Here is a 12,990-nt window from a genome sequence, read left to right on the forward strand (position 1 = left end):
ACAAAACTATAAGGCTACAGGGCCGGGGATTTGGCTCAGTGGTTTCACCGCCTGCCCCAAAAGCGCCAAGGACCCAAGTTCGATCCTGGGTACCAAAAAAAAACAAAAACAAAACAAACTATAAGGCTACAAAGAACACGTGGTGCACATTAGTGTCAACCCATCAGTTTACATATACGTAGATACAGAGATAAACATGGGAATAAGTGTGTGAGTATATATGCAGGTGCACACATACCTATGCATTTCCTAGCTAATTCACTGCGGATCAGGGAGTGGCTTCTAAGTACCAGTCTCCATGAAAAGAACCAACATGACTGAGAAATGCCTGGTCCTACGGTGGGGGCCAGGGAAGAGGAGAAGTCTGGAATATTATTTTTCCCCAGAGACTAAAGACATGTTGAAAGAATAAAAGGAATATGTTAAAAGAACACAGGAAGCTAGACTGAAGGTGCTACCAATATACAAATTTGGAGCATTTTAATATTGAAAATAATAGTAACACATAACTCATTGAAAAACACCCAGCAGTCCACTGTTCCACACTGATTTAAATAATGAATCAATAAATAAGTGGGGAAAATAGAAAACTCTTCCTTACAGTAGAATACAAATTCAAAAATGTAGAAATCTTGATATAATTAGAAAAATCACTATTTGGCAACCATTATAGTATGATTAAAGCAAGAAACAACAGATATTTCAACTACAGAAAAAAAAATGGGGCTGAAAAATGAGATTGAGTCTCACAATATTTTTTCAAAAACAGTGATTATAAAAAAAAAATAACAAAACTGGGCAAAAAAATGATATTTTCAGAGATAAAATCTGAGGGCTTTTTTTCCCCAGATGACCTGCACCACAAGAAATACTAAACGAAGTTCTCCAGACTAAAAATAAATGACATCAAGGGGAAATTTGAACCTACAAGAAGGGATTAAGAATTCTGGAAATGGTAACTATGTGGTACCATATACCACATATATATATTTTTTTCTCTATATATTTTTATATATATTTCTATATTTTTTAATGTATATATTCTATATATTTTTTCTACATATTTTTTTTTATTCTCTTAGTTTCTTTAAAAGATATATGATTGCTGGGGCTCAGTGGTGCCGTCACCTGCCTTGCAAGCACAAGGTCCTGAGTTCGATCCCTGGTACCAAAAAAAAAAAGATATGAAAAAAAAAAAAAAAAAAAAAAAAGATATGCTTAAAACAAATACTAATATAAAAGCACTGTGGAATTTCTAACATATGCAGATGCACTACATATGACAGATACAGCAAAGTGCAGGTGAATGAAACCATGCCATTGAAAGGTTCTTACATTTTATGTGAAGTAATCCAATAGTAACATTAAATGAACTACCATAAATTAAGGATATATATTGTAATCCCTAGAGCAATCACTAAAAAATAATGCAAAGGAACACAACTAAAAAAAGCTAATAAGGGCCGGGGATTTAGCTCAGTGGTTCCAGCACCTGCCTTGCAAGCCCAAGGTCCCAAGTTCGATCCCTGGTACCAAACAAAACAAAACACAAAAAGCTAATGAACAGAATATGAGAAAGTATTCAACTGATCCAAATAAAGCAAGAAGAGTATAAAAAGGAAAACAGAAAATAACAGAAAATGAGGAGCAAAAATGGTAGACTTAAGTCAACTATATCAATTTACACACCAATTAAAAGGCAGACTGTCAGCTTAGATACAAAAACAAGATTCTACTGCTCACTGTATATACAGCCTACAAAAGATGCACTGCCAAGGCCAGCTATAGCTCAGCAGTAGAGTTTTGCCTAGCATGCACAAGGCCCTGAGTTAAATCCCCAGGACCACCAAAAAGAAAAAAGAGACAGAAAGAGAGAGAATAAGATGCTTGAACTGTAAAGATATAAATAGATAAAAATAAAGAATGGAAAAAACTATGCAAAAAAAAAAAGAAAGCTGAAATGGATATATTAAAACAAGACGAGGGCCGAGGATTTAGCTCAGTGGTTCTGGCGCCTGCCTCACAAGCACAAGGTCCTGAGTTCGATCCCCAGTACCAAAAAAAAAAAAAAAAAAAAACCAAGACGAAACAGACCATAAGATAATGCCATAAACAGAAGGACATTTTCATCATGATGAAAATTTCATCATGATGAAAATGATCAACATACTAAATCATTAATATGTATGAACTAATGATAGACTTCCAAAATAAAGCAAAAACTGACAATAGGCAAATTGACAATCACAGACAAATATTTTAATACTTCTCTTACAGTAAGTGACAAAATTAAATAAACAGTTGGCCATGGTGGGGCACACCTGCAATCTTAGCACTTGGGAGGCTGAGGCAGGAAGATTGCTGTGAGTTTGAGGCCAGCCTGGGCTACATAGTGAGTTCAAGGCCAGCCTGAACTACATAGTGAGACCCTGTCTCAAAAAACCAAAAATAAATAAAGACATATAAAATGTGAACACCATCCACTAGGACTTGACATTTACAGAGCAATACACCCAAACAACTGCAGAATGTACTCTTCAAGCATACATTCAAGTGTGCATATTCACCTAATTTTAAAAGGTCCTCAGAGAGGAATGGTCCCACATGCCTATAATCCTAGCACTCTAGAAGGCTGAGACAGGAGGATCACAAATTTGAGCCCAAGCCCTGTGTGACTGACTTAGCAAGAACCTGTATGACAATTTTTTTCAAAAAATTTCTTTTAAAATTTTTTCAAAGGGCTGGGGATGTAGCTCAGTATAAAGACCCTGGGCTCAATCTCACATACACTCACATACGCTCACATACACACATACACACACACACACACACACACACACACAGAGTCCTCTTTTTATTGCATAAGTGAAATGAATAAAACAGAGACATACATGAAAGATGAGGTATGTTGAATTTAAAATAACATGGCTATATTGACTAGTTTGTGGAGAAATAGGACTGGAAGGTGAAAATGATGTTATAGACTGACAATCTTGAGATCTTTGGAATGATATACTGAAAGCTCTAAGAAACTTGTCTCTGAAAGACTACTAGGAAATGTGCTGTACAGAAAAGAACAGACAGTAGTGAGCAGATACAAAGGCCTAATACAATGGTAGGATAGGTTATGAAGCTAAAAGAAGGAAGATTTTGTAAGTAGGACAGAAATCTATGTTAAATATGGAAAAGAAAAATCGCTTCTTGGCCTTTGGCTAAGATCAAGTTAAATATAGAAAAGAAAAAAAGAGAATGTGGACAAGAAAAAAATTTCCAGTGTGAAAAGAGAATACTAGTAATTCTCTAAGGAACCAAATATCAACAAAACCATGTAAAAAAACAAAAAACCAAAACAAACAAAAAAACAAAATCACGTACATGAGAGCCATATAAGAGCCCCAAGAATAGCAGAGATAGAAAGGACTCAGGGACAACATGCAGTGGCCATGTACAGTGAGCCTCAAAGCAGAGATTTAAAGAGAGAGAGAAAAGCATGGTAGCCAGGAGGGACATACAAGTCAAAAGAAAGTATTTTCACCTCCTCTCTTTTAAAGACAGAAAATTGGTAAGTCTCAATAAGAGAAGAAAGGTCTACAACGTTAGATGCTGGAAAGCAACTACACAAGCAAAGTCCCAGCAGAGGTCAGACGATGAAAAAGAAAGGCATTAAGTTTAGAGACGTCTGGAAACCTCCCCTGACATGTAATGGAAACAAGAATGGATGCCAGCACGCAGATCTACGTTTTGGAGTGAGGAACAGTGTGAGGCTGCTCTGGTGAGACAGTTTCACCTCCATCAGTTAAAGCAACCACTCACCTGGTGCCTCCCTCTTTCTAAGGAAAGTAACATTTTAGTACTGAACAGCCTTGTTTAGAAGATTAACTGAAGAGCTATATATACACACATAAATCTACAAAGTAATCAAGAGTAAGTCGTCAGTTTTGAAGTATAGCATTTCAGAGAAAATATACTTAAGATCAATCTCAGTTTAAAGGTTACTTTTCAGCTCTTCAGAGAAGATAGTGGCTCTGATTAACATCCATTCTCAGCCCCACCCTTGACACCATTTTCCAGTTCAATGACAAGGTCTGACAGCTGGTAAAGGCAGCTTAATGATGAATGCAAAGACTTTCCATCTTTATTTTGTCTAGAAGATGGATGAGTGACTGAGAAAGACATGAAGATAATGATTGTTTTCACACTCTCACTTTCTCTTTCTCACCCTTTCTTATTACTTCATTCCCCTACTACAGACTCAAGTACTAATTCTCACTGTTCCGCGTGATTTCAGATCTTTTACTACTGTTGTGTGAGGCTCCACCAAGAAAAGACTTAGCCAGTGAGGGTGAACAAACACCCTGCTGGAGCACGCGTACCATAAGTTGGCCTCCACTGACCAGGCCCCTTTAAATTACTGAAATCTACTTCATGTGCATCATGTTCCTAAACACTGAGAATACCCAACAAAGCTACTTAGTATCAAGCATCTACGCTGTATGTGAATAATCTTCTCCGCTGGTGACAAGGACAGCCCTTTTCCTAGGCAGTAAGATGACCCCTTATGTTATATCCAAGGTCAGAAACAAAAACAGGCCAGTTAAAAGAATGTCATAGTTGCTTGTGTGTATGCACATACTCAGCTCCACCAAAAGTGAATAATTATTTTCATAACTTTTATATATTAAAAAACATCAATCTGTACATGGTGACACCTGCCTGTAATCTTAGTACTTGGGAGCCTGAAGCAGGAGAATTGCTGCAAGTTCGAGGCCAGCCTGGACTACATAGTGAGTTCAAGTCCAGCCTGAAGAACATAGGGAGACCATGTCTTAGTCTATGTACAAAATAAACATCAACAAGACTGCACTTCTCTTGTGAATATTTCATTTCTACAGAATGACATGGAGTGGGACTCATTAAAAAATATGTGACTGAATTTAAATCAAAACCCCCTCCGCTTTAATACCTTGGAATCTTACTAACTTACGTGAAATCAACATTTTTCTTTTGCATTCTGTGGTGGTCATTTACTGCTACTTTCCAATTTTCTTTCTTTTCCTATTAAGTGCTTTACGTGTCAAACTAAGTTGCTAATTCAGATTACCATGAAACAAATCTCTGTCTAAAAAAAAAAAAGAGGAACATGTTTTGACTATAAAGCATAAAGTATACTCTGGTACATTTACACAAAAGGTTAAGACCAAAGAAAGAATCTGCTTGCTTATTAAAAATGCGAACATTACCTCAGTCGTCCAAATAGCCCCAAACTCGCCCAGCCACTGCCTCTGCAGATCCCCCACCAGCACTCACATTACATATGACATTACGGAACAACAGTGAAATCTGTGTAATACTTGAAGATATTGCTTTGAAAGAATAAACTGTCATTAAGTTGGATAAAAGTTTTCTGAAATCAAACCTGGGGGTACAGCCTTCACTGCATGGCCTTTTTACGACTTTGAGAAACAGCCTCATCCTGAAAGCAGGAGAGGTGGAAAAAAAAAAAAAAGATCAGAGCATAAAGGCGACAGTGATGAGTGGGCCTGCAGCAGACCAGCAGGCAGAGGACAGGGCTTCAAACTGCCAGGCAGAACAATGTCAAAGCAGGAGGCGCTGCCATAACTGCCGCACTTAAAACCCGACAACCTCACACTCAGCACACTACTCTTCCCCACTGTAGCCTAGTGATTTATATAAGAGGCTTAGTTAGAATTGGAAACCGAGTCTTGGACTATGTACAAAGTAACTAAAACAAGGTGTCCTGATGCCATCTTAAGACAGCACGTGACTTTAGGCAATGAATTTAAGCTCTCCAAGTCTCAATGCTTTAATCTATAAAATACAAAAGATAATAGCTCACATGTGGAGGTACAGAGGGATTCTTAGCTATTATCATCATCTTATTTCTAGCCAATTTCCCCCTTTGCCTATCTTTTCTAATCACTAAGAGGCTTCTTCTTCACAAGTAAAAAATATGCATCACTGTAAATGCTCCCTGGCTTTTATTCTTTAGAGCCTGTAGCCTGGTCACAGCCACAGGCTGCCATTCTAGATTCACGCCACTGTCACCAAATGCTTTCTCTAGCTTCCTTAGCCAAACTTCAAATAACCTCTTACCATCAGCTTCTCCTCACCAGCTTTCTTTCCTTCCAGAACTATTCTCAATGTCCTTAACAACCAAGACCCAAAAGAGAAAAAAAACAAGGCCAGGGCAACACAGTTGGTGGCAAAGTCCCATCAAAACTCAAGTATTGGCCGGGGATTTAGCTCAGTGGTTCCGCCGCGTGCCTCGCAAGCGCAAGGACCAGAGTTCGATCCCTGGTACCAAAAAATAAAACTCAAGTATCAGTGGGTGTGATGGTGCACACCTGTAATTCCAGGTACTTGGGAGGCTAAGGTAGCAAGATCAGAAATTCAAGGTCAGCCTGGGCAATTAAGCAAGAGACCCTGTATCAAAAAAAATTTTTTTTAATTTTTTTTAAAGGATTGGGGGTGTGGCTTAGGGGCAGAGCACCTAACTAGGATGTTTGAGGCCCTGAGTTCAATACCCTTCAAAAAACAAAACAAAAAAAACAAACCTATCAACGCAACCAAGTTCATTTGCATCACACTGTATTTCATTAACTGCATATATCGTTCACCTTTAGAGTTGATTATTTTAATGAATTAAAATCTGAAGTTAGCTTTCCTTCATTCCAAGTCTTCCCCAGATTCTACTTCTACTGGTCAGCTTTTTTTTTTTGTTTAACCATAAACTCTGAAGGATTTCAAATGAGTAAAAAACTAATCCCAGAAAATTACTAGTTTAGCTCAAAAGTTTTGTTTTTAGTATTTCCCTAAGAGGAAGGCAAGAATTGGTCACAAAAGGCCCAGGACTAGAAGAATTTGGGAGGTGAGAGGATAGAGATTTTTTTTTTAATTTTTTGGGGGTACATTTTAGGTATACAATACATTTACATTTCTCATTGGGAACTTGTACCTGTACATGATGTATCTTCTTATTTTTTCCCATTTCCTGCACTCCCTTCACCCCCTCCACCCTTCCCTATTTACAAAGACTTTGTTTCCATTTTTTCCATTTCTTGTAATTTTTCCTTTCCCTTCTTTCCTTTCCCCTACCCCTCCCACTTCCCCTACCCCTTTGGACCTTTTCTTCATATTTAGCATTATCAATTACTCATTTTAATCATTGGTACATCTTAGGTATACAATATAATGACATTCATCATTGGAAATTTGCACCTTTATATCTCTCTTGGTTCTTATTTTTCCCCCTTCCCCTGCCCTCCCTTCAATCCCTCCATCCCTCCCTATTTACAAAGACTTTGTTTCCATTTTTCCATTTTCTCATATTAATTCCATTCCCTTCTTTCCTTTCCCCTACCCCTACCCCTCCCACTTCCCCTTCCCCTTTGCCCCTTTTCTTCCTATTTCACATTATCTATTATACCTTTTAGTGAGAGGATAGAGATTATAGAAAGAAAGGACATGAAAAGTGTTGACTATGGGCGGTACTGTGTTCAACTCTAAGTTTCTAAACATAAAGGCTGTCTTCTGATCTGATTGTAAAAGGATATACAGAGATGGAAATTTCATTAATGTTGGCTTTTTTGGAGAATCACATTATTCCTTGAAATAATAAAAACTAATAAGAACAGTAACAGGATGCAATGAGTTGGTTTACGTAAGTCAGAGTGCTTACCAAAGTCCAACCCTGAAGCTGTGGAGAAGAGACTGAAAGCATGTACTTCCTCATCTGTAAAACAGATGAACCATGGGGAAGAATATGATGATATATGGATCACCTAGAAGCACCACTCATTTTTATTAAGTTCAGCATGGAACAGTGTACCTGATAGGATCTGACATCAGTGAAGGTCCAAGTTCAATCTCTACCTCCCACTGTCATTTAAACACATTTGAACATATCATTCAAACATGTTTAATGATGTAAGAATTAAAGGGATGATATGTAAGTATGGGCAGGGGGGAGGAACTTTTTAATACAAACAGCAATGTAAGTATACGATGTTTTATATCACATTACACCAGGCTACTATGGTCTGGGTGTTTGTCTCCTGAAAAACTCACATTGAAACACAACCCCCAAAGTCACATGCCAATGGTACTTGAGGTGGGCCCTTTAAGAGGGAATTAGCATTAGATAAAGTCATGAGTATGGGGCCCAACGATAACATTAATAACTATAAGAGAGACAAAGTTAGCAAATTTGCTCTGTCTTGCCATGTATGTCCCCTCCCATGTTGTGACCCACCAGGAAGGCCCTCACCAGATGCCAAGCAGATGCCTGTGCCATGTGTTTGGACTTCCATAACTGTGAAGCAAATGAAACTCGTTTCTTTATAAATTACCTAGTCTATGGTATTCAGTAATAGCAACAGAATATGAACCAAGACATAGGTTAATTAACTGGGGTTTTACATTCATTATCTCCTCATTGAGGGGGAGGATGGGGGAACTGAGGAACTCTTATAGCAGAACTCCTGTTTGGCTAACAGAAAATTATCTCCATCCTTGAGACATGAAAACAATAAATTATGCCCTTTATATAAACTATCTCAAAATATGCCAATTAAGTGGGTACTCTCCCCTCTCATATACACACTCTGTTCTCATGCAAGATTAATTACAAGTGTACTAGTGGTAATGGAATTTTTCTATGGGTCTCAACTAGGCAAGTCATAGTCTAGATCAGCAGTAACAATCAGTCTTTTCATGGAAATAAAACAGAGAAGAGCCAAACACAACAACATTCACTCATTCATTTACTCAGTCCCTATTTTATATCAAGCTCTATTTCAAGTGCTAGGGATTAAACAGTGAACAAAACAAAAAGTTCTTGTCCTCCTGGAGCTCACATTCTAGTAGAAAATTACAGATAGTAAACAAATTGACAGTATGGCAATGGTGCCACAGAGAAAAGTAAGCAAAGAAAAAGGTACATTATATTTAAGACAAAGTCTTCATGGAGATGCCCTTGAAGGAAAAGACCTGCAGGAGATGAGAGAGTAAGGTACACAGCTATGTGGGGAGACCAGCAGGCCCACATAAATTCCTCCAGCAAGTTCAGATAAGACAAAAATGCAACCCCTTACCTTTCAAAAGGGGCTGGAAGGTTGGAATCTCTTGCAACTTGATGACGTCTGGATCATTGCTGACGTTCCGTGAGGCTTGAGAGCCCTGAGCTACAACCACAATATCATCCATCTTGGCTCTATGCTTGGCTGGAGAAGGAGTCACTGCAAATACAGTTACACTGGTGAGAAGCCGCATATTAGCCACCTCTGCCTCACCAAAGCTGTTTTTTCGTTAAAAAGAATTTTTATTTTGTGCTCATAATGTGTGAAATTTTTTTATTCTTTTAAAAAGAATATTTTTACACAATAAAATCTACTTTTTGGTGTTGGCTAGGCAGATGAATTATGAGGGACCTCTATTTTCTGCAGTATTAAAAAAAACTAACAGTACTGGAACATCTAACATGTGTGAACTCTTTCATAACTAAATATTTTTTATAATTCAGTGCCCAAAAGGATACACAAATTGTTTCTAAATTCTTAGATTCCTGGATCCTCCTGACATATATTGTTATTTTACAATGAGGAAAGGAAGGTATAAAATTTAGCTGTTGAGTTGCAGTATGTCAACAGCACTACAATTAGGGAAGGAATTGGAGCCTATGGGTTTTTGATGCGACGCTGGGGTTGCAAAGCTGTGTTTTCCCTATCACAGTTGGCCAGGTCATAAACGTGGCAAAACACTCTGGTTTCAACTCTGGATAAGGAGTCTATTCTCGAAGACCCAGGCCCCTCACTCTTAAAGTTACAGCATTACTACAAGAAGGACAGAAAAAATGGGTCCATTCTAGATCCTTCTAGGCAAAATTCAGAAATTTGGAAGACTGTTAGAGGCGGGTCAATTTCAGATGCTTTGGAAGAATATAATCCATTTGGAAATAAGCGATTCAAGCCATAAAAGATTTCCTAGACAAAGACATCTTTCTCCCAATACCCTGTGCGTTTAGGGCAATAATCCTCAAAGTGTTTCACACTCTACAACAGTGGTGTCCAACCTATGGCATGCCACCACAGCAAGCTATTTGTATCACTGAAAGCTCTGAAAGGTTTGCCATCACTACTCTAGAAGGTAGTAGTAGTCTCAGGCTCATCATAGTCACGTCTCAAAGGCCGATCCACAGATGCCACAGAACAGCACTGCCATCGCAAAGCTAGTTTCCTGAGGCTTGGCATTCATTCTTTTAGAAAAAATCTCTGCTACTGTGACTCCATTTCAAGAACGATTTCTTAACCTCTTTCGGAAATTTATCTAACGTTTTACAAGAGATGCCAGAAATCTTTCCTGCTACAAATTGTGATTTCTTTTACCCCAGAGACTGGAGAAGGACTTCCCCATATTCCAGCTGGCCTCCATTACCTTACCCAAAAGTGACAGTATATGAAGAGTAAATAAAAATATGTATATACAAAGCACCTGGCACAGAGGAACAGGCAAATTCTAACACCAGGTATAAACTTATGCTGTCGGTTCACCAGCAAGCATTTTTTTAAATGCCAAACCCCTTACCCCCAAACTATGCTTTTGACCTGACAGGCAAGAAAACAATCGCTTCTCGGCCTTTTGGCTAAGATCAAGTGATAGGCAAGAAAACAAGAGATAGCCGTTATTACTGTATTTGCTACAAAACATATATAATATTCTGGGCCTTTCAAGAAAATAAGAGAATGTATCTAAGCTAACTGATGTTCCTCACCACGAAAAGCTTTATCAATCCAGCCCCAGAATGCAGGTCTGAACTAGTCTCTTGAAGGACACCCTTCCAGGTGACTCACCCCTAGATCTGTTAGCTTCCACATATCTGAATGCCAAATTCTACTAATGGAGCAGTTCTAAGACCAGGTGCTCTTTCTAAGGCCCAGATTTAACCAAAGGCAAATTCTCAAGACCAGGACTCTACAGGCCTCAGATGTAACCAATTTGATTAACAACCCAGGGGCTTATGGAGAGCACTCTGAGCTGTCCTAAAACGTGGCTCACAAAAGGTTCGCAATTAAACACCTGCTGTTTCACTGAACGTTAACTATTCCCAGCACAATAACCCTCCCATTCCCTGAAATGCCGCAGGGAATCCAAAAAAACATGGGGAGGGGGGGCCGCCCAGAGCATGCCATCTGGTCAATTTGTATTTCAAACGGGACCTAGACACCTGAGGAGAAAAGCAGTCTCTGAAAACACTGGCATCCAAAAGTTAATCCAGAGCGCTTGCGTAGCTAGCACACATCTCCTCTGAACCCGATTTAGAGAAAGCCTGTTCTTAGAGATCCTATGAGCCATCCACTGTGTAAGACAAATCTCAATATGTCAGTCATGATGAGGGAGCCAAATTTTAATTAAGTCTTCTTTTAACGATCAGCAGAGGGAACAAACGGCTGTTTTGGAAACAAATAATGGGCATGGGCGCTCGCGGTGGCTTAGGGGAATCAAGGTCCGGACACTTTTTTTTTAAGCTCGACAAGGGTTTTCTCTATGTTGCCGCCGGCCGTCCCAGACACCGCCAGGCTAGGAGGCAGCCTACTCCGCTAGCAGACGGGCGGGAGGAGAGTGGGAGGGTTAAAGGACACCGACCTGAGGAGTTCAGATCGTTGGGTCGGCTCTCGGCCTCGGAGCTCTGCTCACTACCCATGGTGCCGGCAGCGGAGGAACGGCGGACCGGGCGTCACCGCTCCGGTGGCAGGGCGACAGGGCAGGGGCTGAGGAGGCTAAACGGCCGGCGAGCTCCGGGGAGCCAACACGTGGGGTGGCGCGCGCAGCCCACGCGGGGCTTCTGGGGGAGAGAGGGGCCCTGAGTGGGGAACAGACACGCAGCGAGGTCGCACAATGCTCGCCCTCTTTCCCTCAGAGGGCCCTAAAGAACAGGCGGGGGACACTGGCTCGCTGCATCCGCAGCCGGCGGGCGGCGCCGCCTTCACTCACTGATTCAAACGCCTCAAGCCGCTTCTTCCGGGACGCGTATTGGCGTGGTCGGCTACGTGTGACATCAGTTCCGGGTTGGGAGGGGCTGGGGGGGACCAGCCCCGAAGACCTGGGTGACGGCGCTTTAAAGGGCCCGATCACCTCAAAACCAGAGCTCCCTCAAACAGAAAGCCATTTGTAGTAATGATGCGTCACCTTTAAATACCCGTATATAATTAAGAATGGTAGTGTACACGTATTAGAACAACTTTATAAAATGGGTATTTTTAAGTGCTTCACAGATGAAGACGTGCTATATAGACCTTGGTTTCGAATCTGCAACTTTCTGGATGCAAACCTCCTTTATAAGTTCTGAAAGCTGGGACTAAGGCAGTGGACACCCATACAACAATGCTAGGAGATTGTGAAGGATGGGGCTGGTAATGGCCGAAGAATGAAGAAATAGAAAATAATGATTGTCGTAATTAGGGAGTGTGCATCTTCAGAGGGAAATGAATCTTGGAATCGTGACAATTATCCATAGGTTACTGTACTACACGCCCGTAATCCCAGCACTCTGGGAGGCTGAGACAGCAGGATCCATCACAAAGTTCTAGCCCACTGTAGGCAGTTTAGCGACTTAGTGATACTCTGTTTCTAAATAAAAAATGGTTATCTAGTTTAGTGCGAAGGCCCTGGGTTCAATCCCTAGTACCAGGGGGGGAAAAGTTATTCTAAAACTAGAAAAAAATCGAGGAAGAAGTGCCGATGCAAAAAAAGAAAACTGCTGGTTTGGACAAATAAAAAGATCCAGACCTAGCAGTGTTGTGCCATCAAGGAGTTAGGTGACTCAGGGCTTCTCAGAACTTTGCAATTTATATTGCCTGCTTCAAGAAACTGCAAGCAGGGTCGGGGATTTAGCTCAGTGGTTTCACCGCCTGCTGCGCAAGTCCAAGGACCGGAGTTCGATCCCCGGTACCAAAAAAAAAAAAAAAAAAAAGA

General features: G+C 40.3%; 1 protein-coding gene across 2 annotated transcripts in view; it reads right to left on the bottom strand.

The window, feature by feature from the left end:
• The window catches only part of Borcs5 (BLOC-1 related complex subunit 5), an 86,387-nt gene extending 74,272 nt beyond the window's left edge, over positions 1-12,115 (bottom strand). Inside the window, exons 1-2 of one of the 2 annotated variants that reach the window (XM_004845869.3) lie at positions 12,010-12,115; positions 9,114-9,257 (exon numbers count right to left, since the gene is read on the bottom strand). In XM_004845869.3, coding sequence (XP_004845926.1) covers positions 9,114-9,257; position 12,010 — 145 coding nt within the window. In that variant the 5' untranslated portion in view covers positions 12,011-12,115. Of the gene's footprint in view, positions 1-9,113; positions 9,258-11,661 lie in introns of both variants that reach the window. The other variant, XM_004845868.3, reaches the window with a different exon arrangement.
• Between the last annotated feature and the right edge of the window lie 875 nt (positions 12,116-12,990).

Source organism: Heterocephalus glaber, unplaced genomic scaffold, assembly GCF_053883595.1.
Source record: "Heterocephalus glaber isolate CG9 unplaced genomic scaffold, H.glaber_assembly_v1.0 deba00001444, whole genome shotgun sequence".
In the NCBI taxonomy this organism is placed as follows: Eukaryota; Metazoa; Chordata; class Mammalia; order Rodentia; family Bathyergidae; genus Heterocephalus; species Heterocephalus glaber.